The 15,604-nt window shown below is 44.9% G+C and overlaps 1 protein-coding gene across 2 annotated transcripts in view; it reads right to left on the bottom strand.

Moving 5' to 3' along the window:
* Positions 1-11,332, bottom strand: part of RGS20 (regulator of G protein signaling 20) — a 32,879-nt gene extending 21,547 nt beyond the window's left edge. The window contains exon 1 of one of the 2 annotated variants that reach the window (XM_064170716.1): positions 10,808-11,332. In XM_064170716.1, coding sequence (XP_064026786.1) covers positions 10,808-10,930 — 123 coding nt within the window. In that variant the 5' untranslated portion in view covers positions 10,931-11,332. The remainder of the gene's footprint in view (positions 1-10,807) is intronic. The other variant, XM_064170717.1, reaches the window with a different exon arrangement.
* Between the last annotated feature and the right edge of the window lie 4,272 nt (positions 11,333-15,604).

The following is a 15,604-nucleotide window of genomic DNA, read 5'->3' as shown; positions in this document are numbered from 1 at the left end:
CTACAACTGCTGAACATTACTACTGGAAACTTGAATGACACTTTATTTGTTTGTTTAAAATTTATTCTCCTGAAAATATTAAGAACAGGTTACAAGAAGGGTAATATTGAACATGTGTTTGCATTTCGAGCACACTGCATTCCAGCACTTGTGCAGTCCCACAGCAATAGGCAACACAATGCACATATTGGCCCTTCTGCAGCCTGTTTTGCTTTAGGGTGTTAGGACAGATTGTGGAGCCTCCTACCTGAAGTTCTGCTCCTTGCCCAAGGAGAGGTCATACACATTTGTACAGCAGCTCGTGGGTACTCGTCTATTTTAGTGTTTCCTGCCCACTGCAGTTGTTAAATGGAGAATTTCTGGGCTGTTGAATGAAGCTGATTCACAGGGAATTAGGGAGCAATTCAAACACAAAGTAAGAAGCCATTTTTGGGACTATTTTCCTTGACATGAAAGTGCACTTGTTACAAATTACCTTGAAGAGTGATGGGCTTTGCTAGGAGCTGGGATACAGAAGTAAAATGAGTTCCCATGGTCTTTAGCTGAACTTAGCTTTTCTTCATCCATCAGCAGTATTCTATTTGTTTTATTTCTTATCAAAAACTTCCACTGTAAAATATCTATGTATGCTTTTAAGGGATGCATTTTAAGTAACCATACTTAGGATTGAAGGCAGAACCAGTGATATTATGGGAAGCAGCTTGGTTAAACTTTTAACTAGTTGCATTCTTTCACCATCAGTTTCTTTTAAGTGTCAATAACTTTTCTTAATGGGTCTATTAGTGATTGGCTTCAAGCAGAAGATGTAGGTTCAGTGTGGATGGCAGGCAAAACAAACTGGAGTCTTAAAGAACGCAGAGCTAACCACATTGCTCCACAGAGCATTTCCTTGTCCCACATGCAGGGATGCCTGTTAGTACTTGACTGTTCATCAACAGTAATAGCAATTCATTATTTCACCAGCAGAATTTCTTTTGTCTAAGGCCACATGTGAAAGTCCCACTGGGAAATTCCTGCTAATGTCATTTGGTAGCACATGTCAAGCATGGGGCTTTGACTTTTACTGGAGGATTCAGTTTCTTCAAGGTCCTGCATTAAAACCTGTGATTGCATCAGGTTAGGAGCAGTGCTTGAAAAGTTACTGTAATGGTTGAACTTGGCTTAGATGTCAGAGTATCCAGAATTATTTGCTGTCGATGGCTTTGCTTAGTACTTTGCTAATTATTTCAGCCCTCTGAAGTTATTCTCTGGGGTGCTGTATTTTCTCAGGGTTAGCTAATCTCAGATGTATGTTCTGCCAAAATTCCCAGCCTCAGTATTTCTATCAGTCAGCCTCTACTCTGAAGTCTTGGAAGTCTGGAAATCAACCTCTCCTGTCTCCACTCACAAGCCTGTTTCATCTCTACTCCTACATATCACATCTTTGTTGCTTCTAAGGAGAAAGAAGCTGAAAGTGCAACAATCTTTGAGAATTAAATATTACAGCTAGGGAGATATATTTCAGTAATAGGGCTGAATGCTGGGTTTTAGAGGATCAGAGCCAGCTCTGTGACAGGCCTGCTCCCCATTCGAGCTCCAGTTCAGCTGATGCATGCAGGCACTGCAGGGTTCATGAGCCCTCTGACCGAGTTCTGTGCCACAACTCATGTGCTTAAAATCCTTGGTGACTCAGACTTTCTGGCAGATTGACAGACTACCCAGGAAGCCAGCAGCTTGGGCAAAGAAGGTCTAATTAGAATTTTCAATATGACACATACCAAAAATGAACTCTTTGCTGAAGTACAACTGCATCAAGAACCTATCATGGGTTTCATTTACCACCTCTGGCAAATTGAAGCTGCACTATATTCTGCCTGACCTGCTCACCTTATATATGCCAATAAACAGTTAAAAATGTAATGCCACCATGAGGTTAACACACACCTCCCATTTTATCCCCTCTTTTCTTGTTCTTTTTGTTGGTTGGTTGTTTTCTCCCTGTGCTTTTGAACTTTTTGGAATCATTTCAAAACCCTACAGTTTCATAGAATCATAGAATCAAACAGGTTGGAAGAGACCTCCAAGATCATCCAGTCCAACCTAGCACCCAGCCCTAGCCAGTCAACCAGACCATGGCACTAAGTGCCTCATCCAGGCTTTGCTTCAACACCTCCAGGGATGGAGACTCCACCACCTCCCTGGGCAGCCCATTCCAATGCCAATCTTTGCCAACAACTTCCTCCTAACATCCAGCCTAGACCACTTCTGGCACAACTTGAGGCTGTGTCCCCTTCTTCTGTTGCTGGTTGCCTGGGAGCAGAGCCCAACCCCACCTGGCTACAGCCTCCCTTCAGGTAGTTGCAGACAGCAATGAGCTCTGCCCTGAGCCTCCTCTGCTGCAGGCTGCACACTCCCAGCTCCCTCAGCCCCTCCTCACAGGGCTTTGCTCCAGGCCCCCTCAGCAGCTTTGTCGCCCTCCTGTGGACACCTTCCAGTACTGCAACATCTCTCTGAATTGAGGAGCCCAGAACTGGACACAGCACTCAAGGTGTGGCCTGACCAGCGTTGAGTGTAAGGGAATAATAACTTCCTTTGAGTTGATTGAAACCAAATAATTCACTCCTTGTTCGTGTAGCTCCCTGTCACATCACAGAACCTGTTGCAAAGGTCTGGGAAAAATGTCGACTGGGAAAGAAGCAGTAGCTTCTACATCTTAAAACCTGTGTTTTCCAGCTCATGAAAGTGCTGCTCAGTAACCCTCGTTACAAGCTTCCAGAAGGTGTCGCTGTGCACCCACAAGTTGAACAGGGAGTCTCAAGAAGCAGGGATTAGTGCAAAGCACTACTCCCCCTCTTGCTACTGGGGGTCCTGGTCTCTGACCGCAATGGAAATGAAATGAACTAAAGGTGAGGACACAAACAATTTCCTCTTCTCGTGATTAGCAAAGGAAAAAATATCTTCATAGCATCAATGTCACTCAAGAGTTACCTATCCAACAATGACCTGCAGGAACAGTCCTGATAGTCTGGGTCACACATAACCTCCTTATCACACAGGATCCTAAATGCTTGATAATTAACACATATCGTTCAAGAAGAATGCCAAAGTGGCAAGATAGCAATTTTGTTCAGTGTAGGAAGTAATTTGGAGTTACATTCCAAAAGATTCAAAAAGATAAATGAGGCAAATTGGAACCAACTGAAGAGTTTGAGGTTTCAGTATAGGTCAAAGTGTATTTGAAAGCCCAGATGCACAGTGTGCCTTGCACAGTAATATTCCAGCTTGCCAAGATTCCTGAGGAAGCCTCTGTGGCTTCTGCCATTGGCTTTTGGTCAGAGTTTGAACTGGAGGAATTGGTGGAACTGTGCAGCCACATGAGAGGAAATGCAACTCACAGGCTCTGGTGGAGAACAAGAGAAGACATCAGAGCTAAAATGCAGTATAACTCCTTCAAAACATGCAAATAAAAGAATAAAGAGTGGGAAATGAGAGGTTGCTAAAGAGTATGCAGAGGTGTCCCTTCAGCATCCTCTTCTAAAGACTACACAACCCCAGTTCCCTCAGCTGTTCCTCACAGGACTTGTTCTCTAGAGCCTTCTTCAGCTTAGTTGCTCCTCTCTGGACATGCTCCAAGCACCTCCAATGTTCTTGTAGTGAGTGGCCCAAAACCAAACTTAGTATTTGAGGCAAAGTGGGACTGAAATTGTCTGCCAGCAGTAGCCTAGACTTTCTTCTCTAGTTTGTAACACCTTTAATTTATTTCTCCCGATGAGGTGGAAAGCCTGCTAAGAATCCAGCAGAGCTTGGCTTTTCTTTCTGCTTAAAATATGCCTGCTTAAACCCCACTGTGATACCTGAGACAGAACAGCTTTTTCATGAGTGTGAAACAGCATTACAGCCTGAGCAGGCCACTGTTGGTGAGGCAAACCATTCAGGCAGATGCTATTCTTGTACTCAAGTGAAGCACATGCATTTGTCTGCACAGGGATTGTATGAGGAGGATGAACACAGTGCAGCAAGCAGGGCTAGTTTGGCACAAAAATAGCATCCACCTTTCAGAATCAAACCATGCAGAGAGCATAAAGAAATGCTAGTTTGGAGAAAGGTCTCAAGGCTGTGACTCACTTTATCAGTTTTCTAAGTGCAGAAATATCCAGCCTGAATAACAAAACTTGTTGAGCCCTCCCCTGTTTGTGTTGAGAATTGCTCAGCCTATACCTGACACCTGGGATTAATTTTCATCCTTAGTTTGTATTTTCATCCTTAGCTTTGTAATTTACTGGCAAGCTGTGCCAGGCTGGATTGTTAGGAAATATTTCTTCATTGAAAAGCTTATCAAACATTGGAATGATCTGCCCAGCATAGTGGTGGAGTCACCATGCCTGAAGGTGTTTAAACAGAGTGTGGACCTGATGCTTAGGGACGTGGTTTAGTGATGACCTCGCAGTGCTGGGTCAAAGGTTGGAATGGATGATCCTGAAGGTCTCTTCCAATCAAAGATATCCTGTGACTTGGTCTGTGTGTGAGGGACAAATCATGGAGGAAAGGCCAATTCCTCCTGACTCTCAGACATCCAACCTGGATGCATTTTAAGGACTCCTTCTTGATCCTCCAGAGAAATGTCATCCTTTATCTCAACTGTATTCTCAACTTTATCTCAGCGTATTCTTAGGCCAGAAATGGGGAGATTCAGACTGGATGTTAGGAAGAAGTTCTTCACCATGAGAGTGGTAAGACCCTGAAATGGGTTGCCTGGAGAGGTGGTGGAAGCCCCATCCCTGGAAGTGCTTAAGACCAGGCTGGATGAGGCTTTGGACAGCCTGATCTAGTGTGAAGTGTCCCTGCCCAAGGTAGGGGGGGTTGGAACTAGATGATCCTTGTGGTCCCTTCCAACCCTGACTGATTTTATGATTCTGTGATTCTCTAATTCTCTGATCCAACTGTTGATTCTTGCTGGTGGCAGGACATCCAAAATGAATGTATTTGTAAATCTGAAACCACCCATATCCCAGATGACTTGATTTAGATTTAGACTGAGTGGGTTATTTACTAACCAGCATGGCATTTTGTTCCACTTAAAGAAGGTCACCTTACATGAATGGAAGCCTCTGTCATTCAGGTCAGCCTGGGATTGTTTTGCTGATACATTTCCAGAACTAAAGCAAACCCAGTTTGTCTTGGGGGTTTTGTATTCATTAAATTCCTTCTGACAGAATATCCTAATTGAAGCAGAACTCTGCATTTTTCAATTTCAAAGGTGCACAGCTTAAAAGGAAAAAAAAAAAAAAAGAAAAGAAGGAAGTTTTAGGACTATTTAAAAGGTGAAATATGCAAATCTCTAAATTGGAAAAAACACATGATTGCAAATTAGGACAAATTATCTCTGAGGACTAGCAAATTTGCACAGCATTAATATGCAAGCAATCCACCCATTAATGTGTAGTGCATTGTTATTTTGACATCTTTTACAAAAGAATGATCTCTGACTGCTGTCTCTGCAGCTATTATTGGCTCCTAGACCACCCTGAGCAGTAGCTAGCTATTCTCAGAGCAGAGTTTCTGGATGCAAAAGGGGAAAAAAACTGTTATGGATTAATAAATGAAAATATTATTATGCCATATAACTGCAGAACAGCTTAAAAAGAAAGACACTGCAAAGTGCTCTTTGTTTCACAGAAGAGTTGAGAGTGGAAGGAGTTTGTTGCAGATTGTTTCTCAGGCTTCCTAACTGCGCCAAGCAGTGTTTGAATACCTTTGAGGATAGAAACTTCACAGCCTCTCTGGGCAGCCTGTCTCATTGTTCAGCCACCCCCAGAGTAAAAAAGCAAACAGTGTTTTCTGCCTGATGGAATAACTCCTGCATAAGCCACATTCAGCAGTTCTTACATTCCTGTATTATGCTAAAGAGTCAAGCATATTAATTCTCAAAGGAGTTGCAGCCCCTGTTTGGGAATAACCTCCTGCACCAGTACAGGTGAGGGGTAACCTGTTTAAAATGTCTCTCTGGAGAAGGATCTGGGAGTGCTGCTGGACAACAAGTTCACTGTGAGTCAGCAATGTGCCCTGTGGCTAATGGTGTCCTGGGGTGCATGAAGAAGAATGCAGCCAGCAGGTCAATGGAGGTTCTCTTGTCCTTCTACTCTGCCCTGGTGAGGCTGCGCCTGGAATACTTTGTGCAGTTCTGGGCTCTCCAGTTCAAGAGAGACAGAGAACTACTGGAGAGAGTCATACAAAGGCTATGATCATGATCAGGGGACCGGAGCATCTCTGTGAGGAGGAATGGTTGAGAGACCTGAGGCTGTTTAGCCTGGAAGGGAGAGGATTGAGAAGAGGTCTTAGTAATGCTGATCAGTATCTCTGGGAACAAGAGGATAGGGCTGGGCTCTTTTCAGTTGTGAACAGTGATGACACAAGGGGCAGTGGGCACAAACTAAAACATAAGAGGTTTCACTTAAAGGTAAGGCAACACTTCTTTATTTCCAGGGTGGTGGAGCACTGAGAAAGGCTGCCCAGAGAGGCTGGGGAATCTCCTTCTCTAGAGACTTTCACACACAATGCTGGGCAACCTAACCCAGGTGAACCTGCATTAGCAGAGGGGCTGGACTAAATGATCTCCAGAGGTCCCTTCCAACCCCCTACCATTCTGTGATATTTTTATTCTAATGATGCTCAAGGGAGACATGGGGAGAAGAAACCTGCAAACCAAACCTGAAGGGTCTCTGCAAGGCTGCCCAGGGGTAGCGAGCAAGTGACAAAAATGAGCTGTGCCCACTGCTACAAGCTAAGCCAGAGGCATGTTGTGTCTCTCAGGGTTAGGCCTGCCAAAGGGTGCCCCATTAATAGCTCATGGTGATGTCCCAGAATTCTGCCTTCCTTTGAAATGCTGCTCCTGAGTAAAGCAGAACATCAAACAAGCCTCTGATTTTACATTTGCTGTGTAGGAATAACTCCTTTGGCAAAGCTGAAGAACGCTAGCTGTCAAGTGACTGAATCCACAGCCACACAGTTTGCATCCCCTGCCCATTTCAAACACGAGAGTTAGATAAAATGTGACAATGAAGCTATATTTCAGTCTGTTTAAGTGAGCACAACACCTGTTCAGCAGAACAGAAAGAATGTGTTCTTGGTATATGTTACTGCTTGTTCCTAACACCCCATGACACAGTCACAAGCTTTAAGACATACAAATGCCATCGTGAGTAAGTATGAAAATCAAACTTCACCAAATAAACACTCCTGGCATGAAAATGTTCTCGGGAGGGATGATAGTGAGTGAAGAAGGTGAGTGTATTTACTCATATCAGGACTTTTCTTACTCTTGTAAACGACAAAGAAGGACCTTTTACAGTAACTACTGACTGGTGGCACTCGCTACCCGAAGCCACCAGAGTACCTGGCAAAGCAGTGTGCTCATATCACTGGCACATTGTCTCTTGCAAATATGACTTTTTGACCATCTTGGGGTTGTATGTGAACAGCTGCCTATTTTATCAACCAAACCATGATTCACAGCACTTGCTGAATAATTCAGAGGAGCTCTCCGTGGTCACAAGTGACTTCCATATTACATGGAAGTCATAGAATCACAGAATCAGTCAGGGCTGGAAAGGACCACAAGGATCAGCTAATTCAAACTCCCCTGCCATGGGCAGGGACACCCTACCCTAGAGCAGGCTGGCTGGAGCTGAATTCATGGAATAACGTTTGCTCTCTCCAAACCCAAAGGATTTCTGCAGAGCTGGGATTAGCTGGGTGAAAGGAAGAGGATGCCATACTTCCCCCAGGCTGCTCCTCCAGGCACTGTGCTTGGGGCCATGCTGGTTTCTGCCTGATCTCCCACACAGAACTCAAATGGGTAGGACTTGGCAAGCAGAAAGGGCAATGCTCTTGCACTGGGGTATCACAGGTCGATTTTTAAGGAGGTTGAATACTCGCTCTCTGCCTTGCCTTGGCACACACTTTCTCACTTAATGATAGGCTTTTCTTCACCTCTCTTCACATACTGGAGAAGAAAGCAAAGAAAGCCCTGGCAGGTAATGCAGATCTCAAGAGGAGCTGGATTCTGCTTGCCAAGGAACAGCAAGAACAGGGCTGCTCCCTCAGGGGCACCGAGCTGGAAGCCCTTTCATCTTTGTGCTGAGAGAAGTCAAAAGCAGCTTATTCACTTTTTGCCTTTTAACACTTTTCTAAATCGAGATGCAAACTTGTCAGAGGGAAAGGCTTTTTTTAAGCAATGCAAATGGAGATCGGAAACAAACAACTCAGTGAGTTAATTTAAATGTCACAAGGAGAATTTAAAAGGCCTTTGTGCTCTGCCTACCACTTTTCAAAAACATTTCTCTTGTAATTCAGTTTCTCTCTGCAAACCTGTTCAGGAATAAACCTAATGCAAGTGTTCTGTTCAACCATTTGGCTCTGGATGTTTTTGGGCTTTAAACTATTGTTGTTTTCATTTGGTTTTGGTTCTGTCTAGTTTTTAACATCTCAATGTAATGAATAGTTCAGCTTTTATGTTTTGTTTGGCTTTGGCTTTGACCAGTTTCTAACATCTCAATCTAGTCAATTTTCCAACTTTTTTCCTACGTGGCATGTTCAATCAGGTAGGGACTTGCTCTCAAAAGCAGCTACTGCTCACATCCAGAAGCATCAAATTCAAAGCCTCACCTAAGGTGGAAGGGAACATGGGAATTAATGAGGGCTGAGGCATCAGTCTGATCAAAGACCACATCAGACACACAAGATATGGGTCTGTAGCAACCAGTGTCACACATGGAGGCATTTCAGCAGAAAGAATCTGGCCTTTCAATAGGCTTCAATGCCACCAAAAGAAAAGAAGCTTTAATATGATCTTATCTGTTTTGGGGGTGTGACAAGCTGGTCTGAACCTCAAGTTGCTCTCCTAAGTGTTATGAAATCTTGGCTCAGCAGAAGAAGAACCTTCCTATGTGAGGCAAAGCTTGCATTTTATTTTAGTTGCCCAGCCTTAGGGCCAGACACATTTCTAGATGGGTAAGTTTTCTGATTTCCTATCACTAACACAGCCCCAGAGGACTCAACTGCTAGTAACACTGCTTACATCACATAAGTGAAAGGGTCATTTGCTGATACGGTTTGTGAAGTACTGGAGATGTGTTCACCCAGAACATGTAGCCTTACACAGGAGCTCCCATGTGACAGCAATTTCACCTCGATGGACCTCATGAAATGGCTGCAGACCATCTCCTAGGCTGTCCCTGCTACCAGAGGGAGCCACATCAGTGCAGCTGAAGCAATTAGAAACATTAGCACAGAACAAAGTAAGCAGGAGAAGGGAAATTGGCAACCCTGCTGTTTAAAGAACTGTGGACATTAAGTGGCCCTGAACTTTGCAGTGCCATTTAGGTCTTTCTGTAGAGAGTAGAGAAATAAAAGTTGTCCTCCCTGAGATTTCTGACTCAGTCCTGTGTGGCCTATTCTCAGAGACTCTACAACAAACTACAGTTTCAGGTGAGATCCTTAACAGTGATCACCAAGCTGAAAGGAACTGTTCACCTGGTTGAAGAATGGTTAAATAAGAAATGACTGGGGGTATGGGTTGTGAAGAGCTCAGAGTAGAGGTTTCAGAAGCTGTAACTATTAAGGGCTAAATTCAGAAGCACTGTGCCTGTGATAAAACCCTCTCTGCCTTTAAGAGGGCCAAGAAGTCCCTGGGCTCATGTGCTAAATGGACAGATAATGAGACAGAATGACATGAAAGTCCAAAAGGAGTGTGCTTGGTTCATAATCAGAAACAGTTTCCTGGTAGTGTCAGAGCTGCCTAACTCCTCTCAGCAAAAGCAGTGAAAGCCATTTAGGATTTCTGCTGAGTGTATTCCCGTAATTCAAATGAAATGGACTCCTGGAAATGGATGTGTATTGGCTAAGGAGGTAGGATGGAGAAACCAATATTTGCTTTAACTTGAACATCCCTAGGGCAGAAGTGCAATGTGGCTTCTTCCCCCATCTTGTCTTTCACCAACCTTGCCAACAACCTCGACTGGTTGCCTTAGTCTCTCTCTACTCTGGTGCTAGGTGAGTCTGAAAACCCCTCAGATTTTGTGAGCATGTGCCTTTGCTGTCACTGACTTTTCCCTACCATGCACGAAGATGCACTGCTTCTTCACCAAGGTTTTAATAAGATACTGTTTCTTGCAGCCACATCCCCTGCTCTCTTGAGCCACACAGAAGTGTGCTGCTCATCATAAATAATGTTTGTTTCCCCCTCAGGCAGCTTTCAGACCTTGGACCAAATCTAGAAGATGCATGACTGTTGTTTTTAATTAAGAAAAATGGTTCAGCTTCAGAGGCTCAGTAAAAGGCATTTACAGCAGCAACCCTAATAGATTCTAGTATTATCCTGTGTTTGATTTCTTTGGGATGTCTTCTTTGGTTAACTCCCATAAAAAAAATAATCTAAGGTAGCATCAATAAAAAGTGCAGAGCTATTCAGTGCCTAAACACCCTGAGGTGACATGTTTTCCTTCACCCTTTTAACCACAGATCAGCTCCACAAAGTATGAATCATTTTCATGAGCGAGATGGATGTGATGAATGTGTTGTTTGAAAGCAGACACTTAACAGGAAGGCGAATCACCACCCCCTTTTGGCACTGCATTTGCAGCATGCTGAGGAACAGAGGGCAGAGCAAGAGGCTCAGGAGGAGAGAGGAACAACCTGGATATCCATGTTTCGGGAACAAATAGTCTGTGGCTGTCATGCATGCCATGAATACTTTGGTTTTGCTTCTTTTCAGATGCATCATTTCCCCCCCTCTTTCAGGACATATGAATACTCTTGGATTATGTCTTACCTTGAAAATCCACCGTGCTGCCTTATTGGCCTCTCCATCTTCATTTTGGAGGGTCTCCTTTGCTTGACAGTTATCTGCATGGTAGCTGTGAGTCCTGAAGTAGAGCAAAAGTTGCCTCCACATTGAGCCAGGAAAAGGCTGCTCTCGAATCCAACTTCAGGCCGACCTTTCTTGGCACAGCACTACTTTTATTTAACGGTGAAACAAAACCAAACCCCAGACATTGGGCTGAATGACAGCAGCATAGAGATGGCTCGTCCTTGCCCTGATGGGCAAATGCCAGGGCCTCTTGCAGCTTGCTCGTTCCTCCTGCAGCCTCCACAGTTCTGGAGACAAACAGGATTATCTGCCCTCAGATATCTGCAGTGCCTCATCCCCTCAGCACCCTGCCAGCTTAGCAATTAGATTTGTGACTCCATAGGTTGCAGTAAGTTGAAAAGGAGGAAAGCAAGCACAGAGCGTTTGAATCCATGTCAGAGAAGCAGGCTGGAACAATCGAGAAACACAGTTTATCACCTCAGAGAGAATGTACTTCATCTGTGACTTGAAGGAAGAAGCAACTCAGCACATAGCTGCACTCTGCAGGCAGCACCAAATGGAGATGTCAGTCTTAGGCCAGTGGCACTTGTCAATCATGGGTGTTATCATCCACTGAGCAGATGGTCTGCTGGTAATCCTTCCAGCCCCAACAGAACCACTACAGGAGCAGCAGCCACGTCTGTGAGCAGAGACAAACTAAATATAAAGACTAAGACTCCAGGTAGATTATTAATAGATTATTTCTCAGTGTTACAGAGGGCTGCCAGGCTTTTGCCTTCTGTTTGTGTAGCTCAGCATTTCCTTTTCCTCTAAGAAGCTAATGCTCTGACCCTGGCCTTTTCATGTGAGAGAGGAGGAAGTTAGAGGATCTATTGGGGTCTTTATAACGTTTCATTTGTGTTAACCCAGAGGTGGCTTTTATTTCACCTGCTACTGCAGCAATTTCCCAGAGCAGAGTGCTCCTTCTATACACTCAGGTATGGACCCTCTTGTCCAAACAAGCAGTTGGTACAAAGCAGCAAAGACTGATGGTGAGAGGGGAAATGCTGCAGACTGCAAAGGGGGACTCTGAGACCTCCCAGCTTTCAAAACAAAAATGTATATTCATGAGACAGGGACACTTGTTTCAACTCCCTAATGTACTCTACTATTTTAATCCCAGATGCATTTATTTCTCAAGGCTATAAATAGCTTCGTGCTGGCCTTTCTGTTCCAGTTTCTGCATGGTGCTTCACTTCTAATTTCCTGACTGTTCTACCAAGGAGGGGGAAAATATTTACTACAATGAGAAGTTAGTTTATTTTTCCTTTGTAAACACCAATCCCATCGAGGATGCAGTGTACATGTTGCTGCTTTCCACACTAGCCTGGAGGGATGGCTTTTCATAGAGTGATACAATCAGTCAGGCTTGGAAGGGACCACAAGGAGCAGCCAGTTCCAATCCCCCTGCCATGCCCAGGGACACCCTACCCTAGAGCAGGCTGCACACAGCCTCATCCAGACTGGCCTTAAACACCTCCAGGGATGGGGCCTCAACCACCTCCCCGGGCAACCCATTCCAGGCTCTCACCACTCTCATGCTCAACAACTTCCTCCTCACATCCAGTCTGAATCTCCCCACCTCCAGCTTTGCTCCATTTCCCCCAGTCCTGTGACTCCCTAAGAGCTTAAAAAGTCCCTCCACAGCTTTTTTGTAGCCCCCTTCAGATACTGGAAGGCCACAAGAAGGTCACCTGGGAGCCTTCTCTTCTCCAGCCTGCACAGCCCCAACTCTTTCAGTCTGTGCTTACAGCAGAGCTTCTGCAGACCTCTGAGCATCCTCCTGGCCCTGCTCTGACCATGCTCCAGCATCTCCACATCCCTCTTGTCCCAGGGGCTCCAGCACTGGATGCAGTACTCCAGGTGAGGTCTCAGCAGAGCAGAGCAGAGGGGGAGAATCACCTCTCTGGCCCTGCTGGCCACACTGCTCCTGATGCGGCCCAGGCTCTGCTTGGCTTTCTGAGCTGCAAGTGCACACTGCTGGCTCATGTTGAGCTTCTGGTCCAGCAGCACCCCTAAGTCCTTCTCCTCAGGGCTGCCCTCCAGTGCTGCCCCTTTGATTTCTGAGAAGATCTGCCCTGGATCCTTGGATGAATAACCTGTGACTGTAGAGACAAGGTCAGGCTGTGCTTTTCTAGTGTATAGGTACCACTCTGAAAATGTCCTCCTTTGCAAACTCTGCCACTTTGGATTTGTTGTTGGTGCTGCTGTTGTTATTTGTCCATACTATTTCATGAACCAGAGAAGTGTGCTCACTTTTCCTGCCCTTCTGAAGTACGTTTGGCTTGGATAAGCTTTCCAAGCCATTTGTCCTGGACAAGTTAAAACCTTGCCAGGCATGCAGGGTGATGTGCAGAATGCTGAAAGGTGTGCAAAATGCTGCAATTTGCAGAACATAGGAGAGACAATGCTACATTGTTCTTGTTACAGGGAAGAAAGGAGAAAACTGCTCTCAACATTCAGCTGTCTGTAGTCTTCCTGTGAGGATGACTCATCTGCACTCATTTTTCTTGTATGAAATGGGTGAGCATTTTTATTCTCTGTGATCTAGGCAATTGAGGACTTTTGTTCCTGCATGCTGATATCCTTTCCATTTTTCTTCCTGTTTCACATATCAATAAAGTCATCTAAATATAGAAACCTCGAGTGAAGCTGTGCTGTTGGAAGCCGATGGACAAGCACTGACATGACTAAAATTAGCTAAAGGAGAGCTGGTTTGCAGCACCTGAATCCTAAAGGACAGGTGCTTACCAAATAAATAAGAGCATAGCATTTTTGCAGTGATAACCTTCAGTAGGATCTGGTTCAGAGAATCAATCAGCGTGAGGTGCTCTCTGAAGCTGATGACACAAGATGGGTTTGTACTGGCTGCTGCTGGTTGCCTCTTGCTACCCAAGTGATGGCAGACACACTGCAGTGACCATATAATGCTTTTCTTTCTCAAAGCCTGCCCTTGCAGTGAAATCCCTTAACAGAGGATTTCTTTCACCTCATGGGATTCACATTGAGTAAAAACTGCCAAATGTGCCCAAGTGTTTGACAGACAGGAGACAAGAGCACATATGAAAATGCAGCATACCCACCACCCTCTGGCAAGGTGCACTTGCCAAGGCAGCAGCACTAGCACTGGCAAAGTTTTCACTACATTCACCTCCTTTCTCAGGCATTGCTGAGTGTGCTGAGCATAGACTCCAGCCAGATTCTTTCTGCACTCAGCTGATGACCCTTCTGCACTGTGAAAGCTGATCTTGTCATCCTGCCCTCTGTTGTATACAGTGTTCAAGGGCCACAAATCAATGCACAGACCTCTCCTTTTAGCCCAGCAGAGTCTTTTTATGTTGTAAGAGCACCTGCAGATGCATCTCATTGAATCCTTTGGAAACACTCCAAGCACTAACTCGGTTCACACAGAAGAAGAGCTCCTGCAGAGGTGTAAGACATGTCTGTCCCTAACAGAGCTGCAGAGACTTTTTGCTAATGTTTTCTTTACTCCCTTATATGAGTAAGAAGAATATGTAAACAAAAGGTATTATTACACAGGCAGATTCTGGAACAATCTACCGATTACATTTCTAGTATGGCACATTGTCCTCGTTAATCTGATTCCTCTGCCAGCAGCTCTGTTAACTTGCCTGGCACAGATTTAATCTTTGCAGTTTGCTGGTTCCTTAAAAGTTCCCTGTAACTCCTATTAAACTAAAGCAAAGTGTAATCACCACTGCAGTTGTTGTTCCTCTCTTTGCTTTTCTCTCTCAACAAATGTATACTTTCATCCATTGCACCTCACTTCGAGGGGGGCTGAAAGTATTCTTGACTGTAGCCTCTCGACCCCCTGTGAAATGAACACTAAAGGCAAAGGCTGCCATTATGACAAAGTCAAATCACAGCTTTCTCAAGCTCTTTTCTATCCCCCAAATTACCACGTTGCTGTAGCATCAAATTTCAGCTGCAAACGGCAAACTGGCCTGTCACCCAGACTGAATGCATGGTGCTGGACTCCTGCAGGTGGTACAACCCAGCAATAAAATCATCTGTTACGAAAGGAAAGAGGACCACTGGTGACCTAATGCGTGCTCGAAATGAGAGGTCACATTGGGCACCAAACTGAAACCATGAATTTATTTTTCTCTGGACTTGATGATCTGTGAGGTCTTTTCCAACCCTGATGATACTATGATACTGTGGTACTGTAAAGTACTGATGCAATACTGGAAGCAAGTACTGGAAGTAAGAGAACCATAAGAGAACCTGCCCAGGGAGGTGTCCAAACACAGCCTGGATGAGGCACTTAGTGCCATGCTCTGGTTGATTGGCCAGGGCTGGGTGCTAGGTTGGACTGGATGAACTTGGAGGTCTCTTCCAACCTGCTTGATTCTGTGATTCCATGATCCTGTGTATGCTTTTATGTAGTCCTGTGTACAATCAGGCACTGGCACTAAAGTTAACCCAAACCTGTGCTTAACTTACTGAGCAAAGCAGCGCTGGGATGAGCTGCCCAGGGAGGTGGTTGAGTCACCCTGGATGTGTTTAAGGGTCGTTTGGATGTGGTGTTTAGCGATATGGTTTAAGGTGAATCCTGTAGAGTAGGGTTCTAGGTGATCCTGAGGGGATTTCCTAACCTGGCTGTTTCGGTGGTTCTGTGGCACGATCCCCAGCAGGCCTAAGCGAGTATCTGGGGCACTGCCCTGCTAGACAGAGGCACAGGATGGGGAGCAACTC

The sequence above is a fragment of the Pogoniulus pusillus genome, chromosome 34 (assembly GCF_015220805.1).
Source record: "Pogoniulus pusillus isolate bPogPus1 chromosome 34, bPogPus1.pri, whole genome shotgun sequence".
Classification (NCBI taxonomy): domain Eukaryota; kingdom Metazoa; phylum Chordata; class Aves; order Piciformes; family Lybiidae; genus Pogoniulus; species Pogoniulus pusillus.
This window is presented reverse-complemented; position numbering and strand designations above follow the sequence as displayed.